Genomic DNA, 14,738 nt, shown 5'->3' with positions numbered 1-14,738 from the left:
TTTTACCCCAGGTGGGAAAACTGGACAGGGTGTCGTATTGCCCTTCTTCCTCGTCTCTACTTTTGAACAAATGGGACATCGGTTCATCTGTGTTTTTGATTATCGTGACAGGCCTAGCTCCAGGCTTTGTTTTAAGATGTGTAGTGAAGCCTGTTTTTTTGTTTTTATACAAGGCTGGTGGGCTCATTTAGCTATAGGGCGAGTCAGAGGTGGTATGTACATGATGAAATAAGTATTTTCTTTAAGATGTCATGAAAGGCCGCAACTTCAACAACAAGCTGTTGCCCCTCTCATCTCTTTTGTTTTTTAATCTCCTCTATGTGGGGGGCGGTGGGCGGGTTTGGGCACGTGAGGAAGTTGAGCAGCTGTTTAACTTGGGCTCGTCGTGGCGTCACTACGGTCCGACACGCTGATTGGTCAGCTCTTGAGCAACTTGCACTTGTATAAACTCTGTGGTTAGAAGTGATCAGCCAGCAGCAGCGGTACAGTCACACTCCTCTTACGGGAACCAGGTCGCACTCTGCCGGGCTCCTCTAACTTTGCTGTCGCCGAGTTTCTTTTTATTTAATTTATTATTTTTAAACAAGATGCAAAGCTGCGCCAAGTCGTGGGGCATCTTCGTCGCCAAGTCGGCGAGCCGGAGCGCCGGACGCGGGCATCTGGCTGCTAAGAGCCGCGTGCTTTGGAAACTTGGCTGCCGGGGCTCAGGCACCACCGGCGGCGGCTGGGCGTCCCTGGCAACGCGGGGTGTGCGGACCTCCGCATCCGTGTGCTCCCGGCGCATCGAGAGAATCCTGCCCAGACATGACGACTTTGCGGAGCGGCACATCGGGCCAGGTGAGCGGGAGAAGAGGGACATGCTGGACGTGCTGGGACTGGAGGTACGCTGCAGCAACGACAACAACAAAAAAAACTGACCTCATCTTTTTAGAATGTTTAAACAAATAATCTTTCCACCAGTCCATCGAGCAGCTGATAGAAAGCACGGTGCCATCATCCATCCGCATGAGACAGAGCATGAAACTAGATGACCCAGTGTGTAAGTTTACTATTTTTTTATTATGGTTACTTTTTATTCCCCGTGCATGAAACGGTGCACGCATTCATGCATTGCTCGGGCGCTTTTTTAAAATATTTTTTTTAAGAAAAACATTTTGTACTGAGGTGTGCTTGAAATGTAGGTTGCGGCTCCATTGTTGTCTGCGCTCAGCCCCCCTTTGCTTAAGTCTTCCTTTGAACATATTTGGAGTTGTTTTCGCCAAAAAGTGGGCGAGCGGCACCAATCTGCTGATGGGGAGGCTCATAGGAGGATGGCAAGTGGAGTGTAAAGTTTCGCCTTGAGCCCTCCGGGTCCCAAGTCCAGTTCAATCTGGTTCCAGCGGTCACATTACATCACAGCCGAGGGGGCTCCTAATAAGGTGACATGGGTGTAATCTGCCTGCTTGGTGTCCCCCCCCTTCAAACACTAACACAGTTTGTACAAATTAAAGGACGACCTAGACCCACTACCCTTACAATCACAATTTAACCCAATTCAAGAGCCTTTGCAGTGACGGTACATTTTGTACATAAAATATACTAAAACCAATCCAATGTAGGTCAACAATATAGGCTAAGCCATCTGAACAAAACATTTTAGCTTTGTGGTTGCAAATATTTAAAAAATATATCACATTAATAATGAATGAATTTCATTAAACGAGCTGCAGGCCAAAACTGGATGGACAGGATGCATTTTGAACATCCTCGATGAATATGTTTTATTATTATTGTGGTTTGCACTGCATCATGTAATGTTTGGTCTTTTGGCTATTTCAGGATCTCATAATATTAGGCTTTTGAGACCTTAGGTTAAAAGGTAGACTTTTTCAATGCAGCAGTTTTTAGGGGTGTCACATGATCTCACCAGATTAAACCGTGATGAGATTTGTCGTGCAGAACAAAAACAACTGTCTTATGGGCATTAGGCGTGGGACGATCGTAAATAAATGAATCACACACAAATGAAAGTGACATTGCCACGTGCATGCAGGTCTGTTTTCCTCATCCCTCGCCTCCAAACTGGCAGGAAGAGGGGTCACTCTGGAGCGTTTGCTCCATAGAACAATGGCATGAACGGAGTGAGAAGAGTGCAACACACTAGGAGATAATATATGAATATATTGTCATATATTTTCTAAATTGCACTTTTCTTAAAAGTAAAGTAAAAAAATCTCCTCTCGCGTATCGTCAGTCTCGTGACTCCCCTACAGCTTATACAGGTGTACAAGATTGGCAGGTATTCCTGATAGAACAGGTTACATGTATTAGGTGCAGTCATTCTACTTTATTCTAATAGCTGAAGGCAATTTTTTTATTTTGGTATTTTTAAATATGTTTGTTTTGATCTAAACAATTGAATAGAACACTTTTTTTTATTTAAAGTTTACCATACAACTGCACCATTGTTTTGTGCCTGTATTTAACGAGTCATTGCGACATTTTACTGCTCGGTACTGACATATGGCAACTGGTTTTATGGACGCGGCGGCCATAAATGCAACAGTAGGAATGATTAACCTTTTTAAAGGGAAGGAGTCACCTGGTGTTTTGGTCCCGCCCCTCCTCACAGCCATGCATGTTTCGCAATGCAACAACAAGGCAGGAAGCTGGGCAGCTTTTCTGCTTGTTCAGCTTTTTTGGGGTGGCGGTGGGGGGGGGTCACTTTATAAAGCCAGCAATGGAGATTCTCGGCTGGGCAACAATGGACCTCCTGGATGGCTCTGAGTCAGGCCGCCCGCCCTCCAGCCGTTTCTGGCCAAGCACACACACAAGCCAAACATGTTAAAAGCACATTTTTTTTTTTGTTAACTCCATTAGAGTTGAAGCAACTGTTATTTGCCTGTAAATATCCACTTGCCGTCTTCCTAAAGCAGTAGTAGTTCAGATGGGGCGCCATTGTCCATGCCTTGGCGTTGCTGGGCAACCAGAAAGGCCAAAGGAATCTCAGCCGTGCTTGGCAGAGCTCTCAGTAGGGTATAAAAAAAAAAAAGAGCCCACGCTGTATATGGATCAAGCTCTTCTCTGGATGTTTGCAAACAAAAATGTCCTCATTTCCACTCTCGCTTCCCCCGTCTCTAATCGGCTTTGATGCGCCTCTTCGTGATGATGTACCGCACAAATCTTTTTTAATATTTCATCCTGTTAGTTCTGCAGCTCCGTGCGTGATCGAGAATGTGCTGCTCGTCAAATAATTTGGCATAAAGGCCAAGAAGTGATGATTGCGTGACGGTGTTGACCTACGGTGTTAGTCAAAGTGAAACAGGAAGGACAAGTTTTTGCAGATGAAGCGTTGGTTCCCCCCGTTCACATGACTGGGATGCAGTGGCGGACTTGGCAATTTTGGGGCCGAAGGCGAAGACAGCCAGGGGCCCTCATCATATGTTCTTTTAACACAAAAATGCAGGAAAGGCCCCTACCAATATACAACCTTGCTCTACATTAATACGGGGGGAACAGAATGACAAAATAAAGTTTCAGATATAAAACCAGTGTCAAAATGCCAGATATTTGTTTTTGAACAAAAACAACCCAGACATCATCACAAGTGTGTGTGTGTGTGTGTGTGTGTTTGTTTCAAAGAGAAAGAGACTGTGTGTATTAAGGGTCAAGTTGAAGAATTCCTAAACAATATATGCCAACAGTCATAACTCCACACGGTGTCAGGATGAAGGCGTGGAATGTTTGTGTATATGGCAGCACAGTATATGGCTGTTGCTGGCATTGGTGGTCCTGGCCCGTGTTGGGGGCCTGAGGCAATTGGCAACTTTGCCTTAATGGTAGGTCCGCCCCTGCTGTCATGTTTGTGTAAGTTAACTCTTCTACTTCTGAGGCGCTTGCACGCAAAAGGTTATTTTTCTGACAAACCCTTCGTAAGGTGGCGCCACACAGCTCAGTGCACTCTACTACAAAACACCCAGTGTAACTTGAGGACGCTTAGCCAAATCACCACAACATTTGCTAGACAACTTCATGGGACTGACTGATTTGAGCAAGATTGGTTGAAAAACATGGCCGTCATCAAGCAAAAGCATCTTTGCAGGGGCACGGGCCAGACTTTGCAACTGTCCGCAAGTCACTGAGCATTTGTGTAATGATTCTAAAATGTTGAGGATATCTGTATTACAGGTATGCTAGTACAGGGATTCTCAACTGGTCTCAACCTGGGACCCACATTTCCCAGTAGTCATTTAGTCGCGACCCACTTTGAAGTCTTTTTTATTTTAATAGAAGTTCTTTTTTTACACTTATTAGTCATTTTTATCGTTTTTGAAGTTATTTTTTTTACACTTTGTCTTTTTTTATTTTAAGTTATGTTTTACACTTTATTTTTATTTATTTGACGTTATTATTTTACACTTATTTAAGTCATTTTAATTTTGATTAAGTTTTTTTTTTTTTACACTTTCAAGTAATTTTTATTTTATTTTTCCACACTTTTACATGTCATTTTTATTTTTAAAATTATTTTGTACACTTTTACATACTGGAAGTCATTTTTTAAAATTCTGCTTTCAGGTATGTATTTATTTAATGTACTTATACATTCATTTGAAGTCAAACCAAGCAAATGTGTTAGTTGTTTAAAATTTGCCTCTTAGGAGTCTAGTGAGGCATTTTGTCAAGAAAATGAGGAAGAGCATAACTGCATGCATACAAAAATGCATGCATTAAATCTTAAAATTACTCAATATAAGACGACAAAATCGCATATATACCGTCCAGGACAATGACGAAATATTGTTCAATCTTGTGTTACGGCTCTGACGCAGTTTATTTGCTGGGTCTACGTGAGCTTCTGTTTGTCCCACCCTTAACATATCAATGATCAACTTATCTACTCAGGTGAGAATGAAGTCCTGGAGTCGCTGCACAAGATCGCGTCCAAAAACAAGGTCTGGCGGTCCTACATCGGCATGGGCTACTACAACTGTTCCGTGCCGCCACCCATCCAGCGGAACCTGCTGGAGAATGCCGGCTGGTAAGTGAGCGACCTTAAATCACTGGCAATCTGGTGACCAGCCACAAGGTTTGATGGCTGGTGAGTGTTCTCTGAAGGAGTCCAAGGTAGATGTCACGAGTGGACGCAAAGTCAGCTTACAAGGCTTGTTGGCGTACGTTCTGCTGACCTTACAGTGGATATAAAAAGTCTACACACCCCTGTTCACATGGCAGGCTTTGGTGATATAAAAAAAAAGTGACCAAGATATACAACAGCTAGACTTTTTCGACCATTAAAAGTGAATTTTTTTTTTTTATTTCACAGAGGGGAAGTAAAAAACAACTGAGATGATGTGGTTGCATAAGTGTGCACACCCTCCTATAACTGCGGATGTGGCTGTGTCTAGAATTAGCCAAGCACACTCAAAACTTGTTTCATGGGAGTCAGCACAAAAGGATGGCTCCGCCGGAAAAACATTAAGGCCATCAAGAAGCCCCAACGTCTGGGGGGTATGGCATGGTACGGTATGGTGTGTTTGTTCCAGACATGCTTAACAAGTTGCATTAAGGAACTTACATGGTTAGATTTGGAAATTCAACATGTCTGAGACGGCCATTTAAATTTTGTTAACTTCCTGAAAAGGAAGGTGTTGGAAAAAAAAATGAAATCAATAAGCAAATAGGACTTACAAAAAAAAAAAAAGACAGAATATAGCTTGTACTGCGTTAAGGAAAGGATGAAATATTAATGTTAAAAAAAAGGATAAAATAATACTAAAATGTGTGAAAAGTATTCAAATGGGAATACATTTGTAATACATAGAACAAAAAATATGTGTGGGGATATGTAAAGCAAAGACATTGAGAATAAATATATAAAAGTTAGACTAAAAATCGTGACTGAATCACACAATTCATGAGTCATTTCTGGATATTGATGAACTATCGTCTTAATTTGGCATACAGTCGTCCCTCACTATATTGCGTTTTTTCACAAAATAATTAACTCATTCAATACCAAAGACGTACTCATACGTTTTTATAATCCCGGACACCCAATCTCAACAACATATTTATATATCTTTTACGCTTTTTTTTTTTTTTTTTTTTTTTTGCACGAGAGGCAGAAAACTCCCCACTAATGCATTTCACTTCAGAACATTAAGCCATAAAAACGGCCACAAGGTGGCAGAAGTACATTTGATAAAAGCTCGGCAGGCATGGACGAATCACACATGACAGGAAGGAGGAAGTGAGAGTGTGGAGGAGTGTAGCATGCAGCATTGCAAGGTTCTGCATTGTAGGGAAATTGTAACGCATGCACACGCGTGCACACACATGCACACACATAGTTCAGTTCCAAATGTGAAAATTGTAAATAGTTCATGGTGTTATTTGTAAATAGTTATTTTGATGTAAAACAACCCCTTTTTTGTGTTTTTTTATGTTGGTATAGTTGTTTTTAGATTAATGAGCTGTCACAAAAGCAAAAAATATTGTCGAGAACTGATATTTTCCTGAAACTTAGCTATGTTCTACTGCTAATTACTAAAGAATGGAACAAGGTAGAAACAAACTTTTTTTTTTTTTCTGAGGAAAGACAGGAGTCCAATCGTCTAAAATGGCCGGTAGTGAAGGGGTAGTCTTTGAACAATGTCTGGGATTGAATGAGTTAATAAATGATCGCTGTTTTGTGGTAGACTGTGGCCTATTATTAGTCAAAACATTTTGAAAGACCAAGCTGGAAGTTCTATGTAGTATTCTGGTCACCAGGCTTCAGTAATGTTATGAAACATGGCGTGTGGAAGTGGTTAGTTTTTGGCTTCTTTGTCCTTCCTCCCCACTCTGTTTGAAACACTTTCTTAAGTTTAGAATAAGTAAATTGGAGAGGTTAACTAGTTAGCTGGGTAGCTTGCTATGCTAGCGGTGGCCATCTGTTATGTACCTGCAATGATCCCGTAGCCTGGGCAATGTGACGTAAACAAAGAATAATAGGAAAAAGTGACTATTGGGGTGTTATTTCATGTCTACAGGGATATTATAATGTTAAAACTCGTATTTAGAACGTCATAAACAGGATTTCGATGCTCTAACTATGGAAATATTAAATTCATTTACATTGAATCCCACTTTGGAAATTCACTTATTGCGGTCAGGTCTGGAACCAATTAACAGCGATTGTTGATGACTTCACGCTGCATCAAGTCTTTGTGAGTCGTGTCTTTTACTTCCTTGTGGTTGAGATGTCATCTTCAATATTTGTCCAGTTCCTTTATAGATTTTTGCAGTGGGCGCTACGTTGCAGTAACTCGCTTTTCTTGGCAGGGTCAGCATTGCGTTTTGTCAGATCTTCGTTTATGTAGACATTTCTTAATATCAGCTTGCTTCTCTGCCTCAGCAATGTTTTTTGGGTTAGTGAATGTTATGACGACAGGTGTCGTGTTACTTGTTGCGAGACATTGGAATGCATAAAGTTGCTGACATCCGCATGCATCCTTGTTGATTGCAGAAAGCGGGCCACCTGTTGCTCTGTTGAAGCAACATCTTCCTTGTTCTCGTCCTGTTACCAGCTGCGCTGGCATAAGACCTGCATGTGATGTGGGCCTGAGTCACAATCACGTTCATGCGCATGGATTGTTCCAAAGCATCAATTTTGCACATAATTTGCAATATAATGTGATCCTTTTCATCATTTTGTCTCTCTAAGGCAACCACTTTTTCTTCCCTTACAAAGCAATGCAGTGTCATTCTTCACTTTCTTTTGTGGCCTACTTTGTGTCATTGTGCCGTTACTTTATTTCGATCATCATCATCACTTCTTAGTGACTACCGGGACCTCTTCTGCATTCGCTGCGACTGAAGCCTAGTGCTTAGTAACTTTGAAGTTCAGAGTAGTGACTGTAAGCTTGTCTTGCTAGCAAAGTTGTTAATTTTTAATTGCTCGTACGCGAATCATGTTATCACAATCATCCCCTGCTCACATGTCCAAGATCAGCCGTACAATCCGTGAGCTTTTCTTGGCGCTATCCAGTATTGAGTATTCATTGTCCTCAGGGTGACCCAGTACACACCCTACCAGCCTGAGGTGTCCCAAGGCCGCCTGGAGTCTCTCCTAAATTACCAGACTATGATCTGTGACATCACAGGCCTGTCCATGGCCAACGCCTCACTGTTGGACGAGGGGACAGCCGCCGCCGAGGCCATGCAGCTCTGCCACAGGTATTAGCCTTTCCACATAGCCTCGGTATGCTGCAAGGAATAGCTCCAATGTTCTAGTTTCAATCAAGAGATGTGTGACCCGCTTGTGTTCTTCTCCCAGACAGAACAAAAGAAGAACATTCTACATTGACCCACGTTGTCACCCTCAGACCATTGCTGTAGTGCAGACCAGAGCCAAGTAAGGGACCCCATCAAGTCTGTCCTAAGTAGCTCCACCAATGTTGCTTCTTTCCGTTTCAGTTACATTGGGGTCAAGACGGTGCTGAAGCTGCCTCACGAGATGGACTTCAGCGGGAAAGACATCAGCGGCGTGTTGTTTCAGTATCCCGATACTGACGGCAGAGTGGAAGACTTCACCGCCCTCGTGGACCGTGCACATAAGAGCGGAGTAAGACCAAACAAAACAGTAGGATTGTGAAAACCGAGAACTGACTGACCCTGAGACCTTCTGCACATTTCCAGGCTTTGGCTTGCTGCGCCACTGACCTTCTGGCACTGTGTGTGCTGCGTCCCCCTGGCGAGTTTGGGGTGGACATTGCGCTCGGAAGCTCCCAGAGGTTCGGAGTCCCTCTTTGCTACGGGGGTCCTCATGCCGCCTTCTTCTCCGTCAGAGAAAACCTGGTCCGGATGATGCCCGGCAGAATGGTCGGGGTCACCAGGTGGGGACACCCAGACTCACTGGCCCACAGGAGAGGAACAAACCAGATGAGGTTTTAAAGGTTTTGTGTTGACACTTTAGGGATGCAGCGGGCAAGGAAGTGTACCGGCTTGCGCTGCAGACTCGAGAGCAGCACATTAGAAGAGACAAAGCAACCAGCAACATCTGTACAGCTCAGGTAATGCTTCTTCAGTACTACAAAGTGTTTTTGGGACTATATGGACTAACTTTCCTACACCGTCCAATAACTAGGCTCTGCTGGCCAACATGGCTGCAATGTTCGCACTCTACCACGGCCCCCAAGGACTCAAACACATTGCAGAGAGGACACACAATGCGACCCTGATCCTTGCCGAGGGTAAGGTTGTTTCGCTAAATTGTATTGGGAAAACAAAGATTGGTGAGAGCATAATCATGGTTTTATCGTGGTCCAGGTCTGAAGAGAGCAGGGCATCGGCTGCACAGTGACATGTTCTTCGATACGCTCAAAATCAACTGTGGCGTGGCAGCCAAGGACATCTTGGAGAGAGCCGCGCAGAGGCAGATCAACCTTAGGGTCTACTCTGAGGGACTGGTGAGGATTTCATCACTTTGACTTTTTTAGAATTCAGAATGATGAATACTTCGATACTGAGGAAAAGGCTTCTTAAGACGTCATCTGTACTTCTGTGAAGAAGGTGTCGGACATTTCGCTCCTCATCCGAAGAGCTTCGTCAGCGAACTAATAAGTGCTGGTAGCTTAGGCCTTAAATACAGTAAGAGTGGGCGGAATTGGTGTACCAACACCCTCCTCCTATTGGTTCGTTACACTAAGCCTGGGCGGAGTAGTGGTATAATCCTATCCTGTTATTAACACCTCCGATAAAAGGGAAGTGTCACTCCCTGAATTGGGTATGAACGACTCTGATACTGGCTAGTTAGCATCTATTGTTCTGGCTCGGCCCTGGCTTCACCTCATTTGCAAGACTAAGAGCTGTGGGTTTTGGTCTCAGTAACCTGCTCAACACAGGGTCCAAATTAAATCTCAAACCCACAGCTCTCAAACCCAAAAGCCCACAGAAGCAAAAAGGAGAGGAGTGGTAGTCCCTTATGTAGCGGGGGTCTCCGAAAAACTCCAGAGGATCTTATGGCAACACAAAATTCCTACCTATTTCAAACCAGTAAATACCCTGAGACAAAAATTAGTGCATCCTAAAGACAAGGCTCCAAACCAGAAACAAAGCAATGTGGTCTATTCCATCCACTGTAAAGATGAGGAATGCAAAGAGCACTACATTGGGGAAACTAAGCAAATGCTCCAAAAAAGGCTTTACCAACATCGCAGGGACAATTCTAGTGGTCCTCAATCAGCAGTACATCTACACCTGAAAGCTACCAATCACTCTTTTCAGGACAGCGAGGTAAAGATTTTGGCCAAAGAAAACAGATGGTTTGAAAGAGGAGTAAAAGAAGCTATTTTTGTCAAACAACAGAACCCATCATTGAATCAGAATGGTGGTTTGAGATTTAATTTGGACCCTGTGTTCAGCAGGTTACTGAGACCAAAACCCACAGCTCTTAGTCTTGCAAATGAGGTGAAGCCAGGGCCGAGCCAGAACAATAGATGCTAACTAGCCAGTATCAGAGTCGTTCATACCCAATTCAGGGAGTGACACTTCCCTTTTATCGGAGGTGTTAATAACAGGATAGAATTATACCACTACTCCGCCCAGGCTTAGTGTAACGAACCAATAGGAGGAGGGTGTTGGCACACCAATTCCGCCCACTCTTACGGTATTTAAGGCCTAAGATACCAGCACTTATTAGTTCGCTGACGAAGCTCTTCGGATGAGGAGCGAAACGTCCGACACCTTCTTTACAGAAGTACAGATGACGTCTCAAGAAGCCTTTTCCTCGATGGACAACTCCTGTACGACTGAGAGCCTACACAGACACTTCGATACTGAGGGATACTGTGTAAGTGTAATACTGATCTTTCTGAGGGACCTTCCAAATGAGACACATCAAACATCTGTCATTCTACTTATTCCAGTCTTGGACACACAAAGAGCAGTTGAAGCGAGGGTGTCAAGACTTCCCTTTTCCAGAACACCCCGTGGTTTCAGAAGGTGACCGGGTTGTTTGTCCTTTGCCACTTCGGAGACGTTGTCCCTCCATTGCTTCTTGGGTCTTCCCTGAGTCCTCTTCTTGGTCAGATATGCCAAGAACACCTCACCTTGAGGAGTCCATGAGGCATCCCACAGCCCTGTTCTGTTTGGCCCATACAAGATGGCATATTATGGCTGGGATTTGAATACCTGAATGATTAATGGGTAGGCTCCTAGTGGGGTTAAGAGGTCATTAACCCTCTTACATTGGCTGTTTAAAACCGGGAATTGTCTGTGTTATTTTCGGGTTGTCATGAATAGCATCAATGTGCAATCAGGGAGTCGAACTGGGCCTACAAATTTTCCGGCTTCGGAGGAGAATCTGGGGCTTAACAGAGGTGGAGACTTGTTTCTCCCACTCTGTTGTGTTGAAAGCTGAATCCCCTGGGTTCTGATGCACGTGGATAAATGCCAGCTCTGTAGATCTAATATTGAGGGACATACTTCAGCTGGTTGGGGATACCCCAGGTGTCACCCTTGAATCAGGAACCGGATGGTTTTAGCATCTTTTTTACACGAGGATCCTGGCTGACTTGAATGAGCATCATGTCTCATTCCCCCACCCGCGGAACTATTGGGGTCTGGTTTGGTTGTCTTCTGGATTTTATGTGTTGTTTTGGTTTACCTCATTTTGTTTGTGTCCTCATAGTTGGGCGTATCGCTGGACGAGACCGTGACTGAACGAGACTTGGACGACCTTCTCTGGGTCTTTGGCTGTGAATCCTCCGCTGTATGTCAAAGACGCTTCAGTCTATGCAATCAGTTGCTTTTGGCCTTGGATTTTACCATCAGCGTTTTGCTTTGGTTTTTAGGAGCTGATAGCTGAGCAGATGGGTGAGCGGTCAAAGGGCATCATGGGAAGTCCTTTCAAGAGGACAAGCAAGTATCTGACCCACCAGGTCTTCAACAGGTTGGGAGTTTGAACTTTCGTGGTCGAATCGAAGTTTAGTATTGTCAACTGCTACACCTCTTTGTTCAGCCTACAGTATACCAAGTTAGCGTAGCCTACTTTTAAAGCTACTCATGTCTTGTTTAGCGTTGGTTTTAATCTTTAGCCCTGTCATTAACTAGCCTTCCTTGCTAACATAATGTGTTACACAATAGCAAACGTTATCTAACAAGATTAATTGTTTCGCTAAGCTAACAAGTGTTAGTCACTAATGTGAACTTTAATCTTTACTAGGGCCATAAATAAAGACTTGGCCTCCTAATATCTTTTAGTAGCTCACGTCATACAGTCATGTGATGATAGAAAAATGCGCAGTCAGTACTTTGCATGTGGCATCCCATGTAGCGTTAGCTAGCATGTCGCTAACTCGACTTTGGCTCCCTAGTTACCACTCGGAGACAAACATCGTACGTTACATGAAGCGTCTGGAGAACAAAGACATCTCGCTGGTGCACAGTATGATCCCACTGGTGAGAACTAAGTCAAGCACCAGTCCAAACCAGTAATGATGATGCAATGGTGACTTGTTTTTCAACATCCTCAGGGCTCTTGCACCATGAAGCTGAACAGTTCCTCAGAGCTCATGGTGAGTCATTAGCTACGTTGCCAGTTACCCGTGAATAACAATAATATTACAAGTTTGTCCACTTTTGTTTTTGTGTTTAGCCTATCACCTGGAGGGAGTTTGCCAACATTCACCCTTTCGTGCCTCTAGACCAGGCTGAGGGCTACCAGAAGCTCTTCCAGCAGCTAGAGAAGGACCTCTGTGAGGTGACGGGCTACGACAAGATCTCCTTCCAGCCTAACAGGTCAGCGTTTCATTTGTTTGTCATGCTCGACGTGGTCGGTTTCCTGACCATGGTTGTGCTTGGTTTGTGTTCCAGTGGTGCTCAGGGAGAATACGCCGGCCTTGCGGCCATCAAGGCCTACCTGAACTCAAAGGGAGAGACCTCAAGGAGTGTAAGTTCCAAAATAAAAAAAAAAGATAAATTGTATTATTGCTCAATTCTCAGTTTAGATTAGAGTGTTGGAGCCACATTGAAAAAATAATCTTGAAATTAAGAGAATACATTTAGGACTCTTTTTTTTTTTTTTTTCTCATAAATTGACGAGTTTATTCTGGTAAATTTACGACTTCTAAAAATCGAATTTTCAACGTGGCCCTAATACTCCCATTGTAAGATTGACAAATAAAAAAAGTCGTAATATTACCTTTGCCCAAGGCCAAGGGTCACATAAGTTCCCCCTTTTCATAGCTGTCTCAGGCAATGCCTGTCACGACAGATTATTAAATATGAGATTCCGAGAAGTAAATGACTTTGTCATAAATTTACGAGAAAAAACTCATATTACGAGAATCGAGTCGTACATTTATGAGAACAAACTTGTAACTTTATGTTACAGGCATTGCCTGAGACAGCAATGAAAAGGGGGGGATTTATGTGACCGTTGGCCTTGGGCATGTGGAGGGGGCCATGCTAATCCGTTTGTGCTCAACTGCTGTCTTTTGTTGCCATGTTGTTGCTTGGCGGAAACAAGAGGAAAGTGATAATGTGATAATTTCAGGTTTTTTTTTTCCAATGTGGCCCTAAGACTCGTACTAATGTCATAAGATTGACATTGTCAGGTATTAATTTAGAATATGTTTATTATTGTGGGCTACAACGAGTACTGCTATATGGATAAGAAAAAATTTAATGATAATTAAAAAAATTTCTCATAACACATTCCAACTTTTGAGTACACCCCCCCCACGGTTAATATTACAACTTCTCGTAAACATTCTACTATGACTTTATTCTTGTTTTTCTTTTTTTCATCAAAGTTTTTTCTCTCTCAACATTCTGACTTTGTGGGCCGCACGGTGGCCTAGTGGTTAGCATGTTGGCCACACAGTCAGGAGATCGGGAAGACCTGGCTGCATATTTTTTGGCTAATAATAGGCCGTATTCAATCACGAAACAGCATGATTTATTAATTAATGTATTTTTGAAAAACAGTGAGTGAAGCTGCGAAATTGGAACCACAAAGGTGGTGATGGACTACTATTACTTTTTTTCGCCCAACACACTCATTCTTGCGACTACAGGGTTTTGCTCCGGTAACAATACGACTTTTTCCTCATAACAACACGTTGCTTTACGGCCTACAGGAATTTTTGTAACATTTCCACGTTTTGTTTGTACTTGTTTCATACCATTGCTACTTATTTTCCTTAGGATTATTAGTATATTATTATCAATACAATGTTGTGAAAGCTTTTGGTAGCGCATGCTTGCAATGTTACCACTTTATACTTTTAAATTCCCACTTCCCTCCTCCTCATGCTGTGACTTTTTTCACGTAATTTTTGCATGTTTCACTTTCAGTATGGCCTTATGTCGATTTAAGTTTATTTTGGACATTTGACCTAAATAAAAGCTCAGCGTTCTATTGAACGTGATTGGACAGTGATGGTCTTTTGACAGAGAAACGCGGCGTAATCCTTATCAGCCGTCACATTTATGATGTACATGCGCTACAGCGGGTCGCTTTGACATCACAGTCGAACACGTTTCACTCACTCGCCTATCAAATTCCTACGCTCTCCCACTGCGCTGATTGGCCAGCGCTCAGATATGACGCCCCCTTAGATTAAAGAGCAGCTGACTCAGCTGTTGGCACTTAGGGTGTATAATGTCGTCTTTTTTGGTTTTTTATATATATATACAGACCCTTTCCAAAAAATTAGAATGTCATGGAAAAGTTGTTTAATTTCCATAATTCCATTCAAAAAGTTAAACTT

General features: G+C 43.0%; 1 protein-coding gene across 1 annotated transcript in view; it reads left to right on the top strand.

Moving 5' to 3' along the window:
* Window positions 1–418: 418 nt before the first annotated feature.
* The window catches only part of gldc (glycine dehydrogenase (decarboxylating)), a 23,315-nt gene continuing 8,995 nt past the window's right edge, over window positions 419–14,738 (top strand). The window contains exons 1-16 of the mRNA XM_054772697.1: window positions 419–881; window positions 961–1,039; window positions 4,885–5,020; window positions 8,035–8,199; window positions 8,300–8,377; window positions 8,440–8,587; window positions 8,662–8,858; window positions 8,939–9,035; window positions 9,110–9,215; window positions 9,292–9,431; window positions 11,654–11,734; window positions 11,817–11,914; window positions 12,339–12,423; window positions 12,498–12,539; window positions 12,620–12,762; window positions 12,838–12,913. Coding sequence (XP_054628672.1) covers window positions 588–881; window positions 961–1,039; window positions 4,885–5,020; window positions 8,035–8,199; window positions 8,300–8,377; window positions 8,440–8,587; window positions 8,662–8,858; window positions 8,939–9,035; window positions 9,110–9,215; window positions 9,292–9,431; window positions 11,654–11,734; window positions 11,817–11,914; window positions 12,339–12,423; window positions 12,498–12,539; window positions 12,620–12,762; window positions 12,838–12,913 — 1,965 coding nt within the window. The 5' untranslated portion in view covers window positions 419–587. The remainder of the gene's footprint in view (window positions 882–960; window positions 1,040–4,884; window positions 5,021–8,034; window positions 8,200–8,299; window positions 8,378–8,439; window positions 8,588–8,661; window positions 8,859–8,938; window positions 9,036–9,109; window positions 9,216–9,291; window positions 9,432–11,653; window positions 11,735–11,816; window positions 11,915–12,338; window positions 12,424–12,497; window positions 12,540–12,619; window positions 12,763–12,837; window positions 12,914–14,738) is intronic.

The sequence above is a fragment of the Dunckerocampus dactyliophorus genome, chromosome 4 (assembly GCF_027744805.1).
Source record: "Dunckerocampus dactyliophorus isolate RoL2022-P2 chromosome 4, RoL_Ddac_1.1, whole genome shotgun sequence".
NCBI lineage: Eukaryota > Metazoa > Chordata > Actinopteri > Syngnathiformes > Syngnathidae > Dunckerocampus > Dunckerocampus dactyliophorus.
The sequence above is the reverse complement of the archived record's forward strand: the minus strand, read 5'-3'. Positions and strand labels throughout refer to the sequence as shown.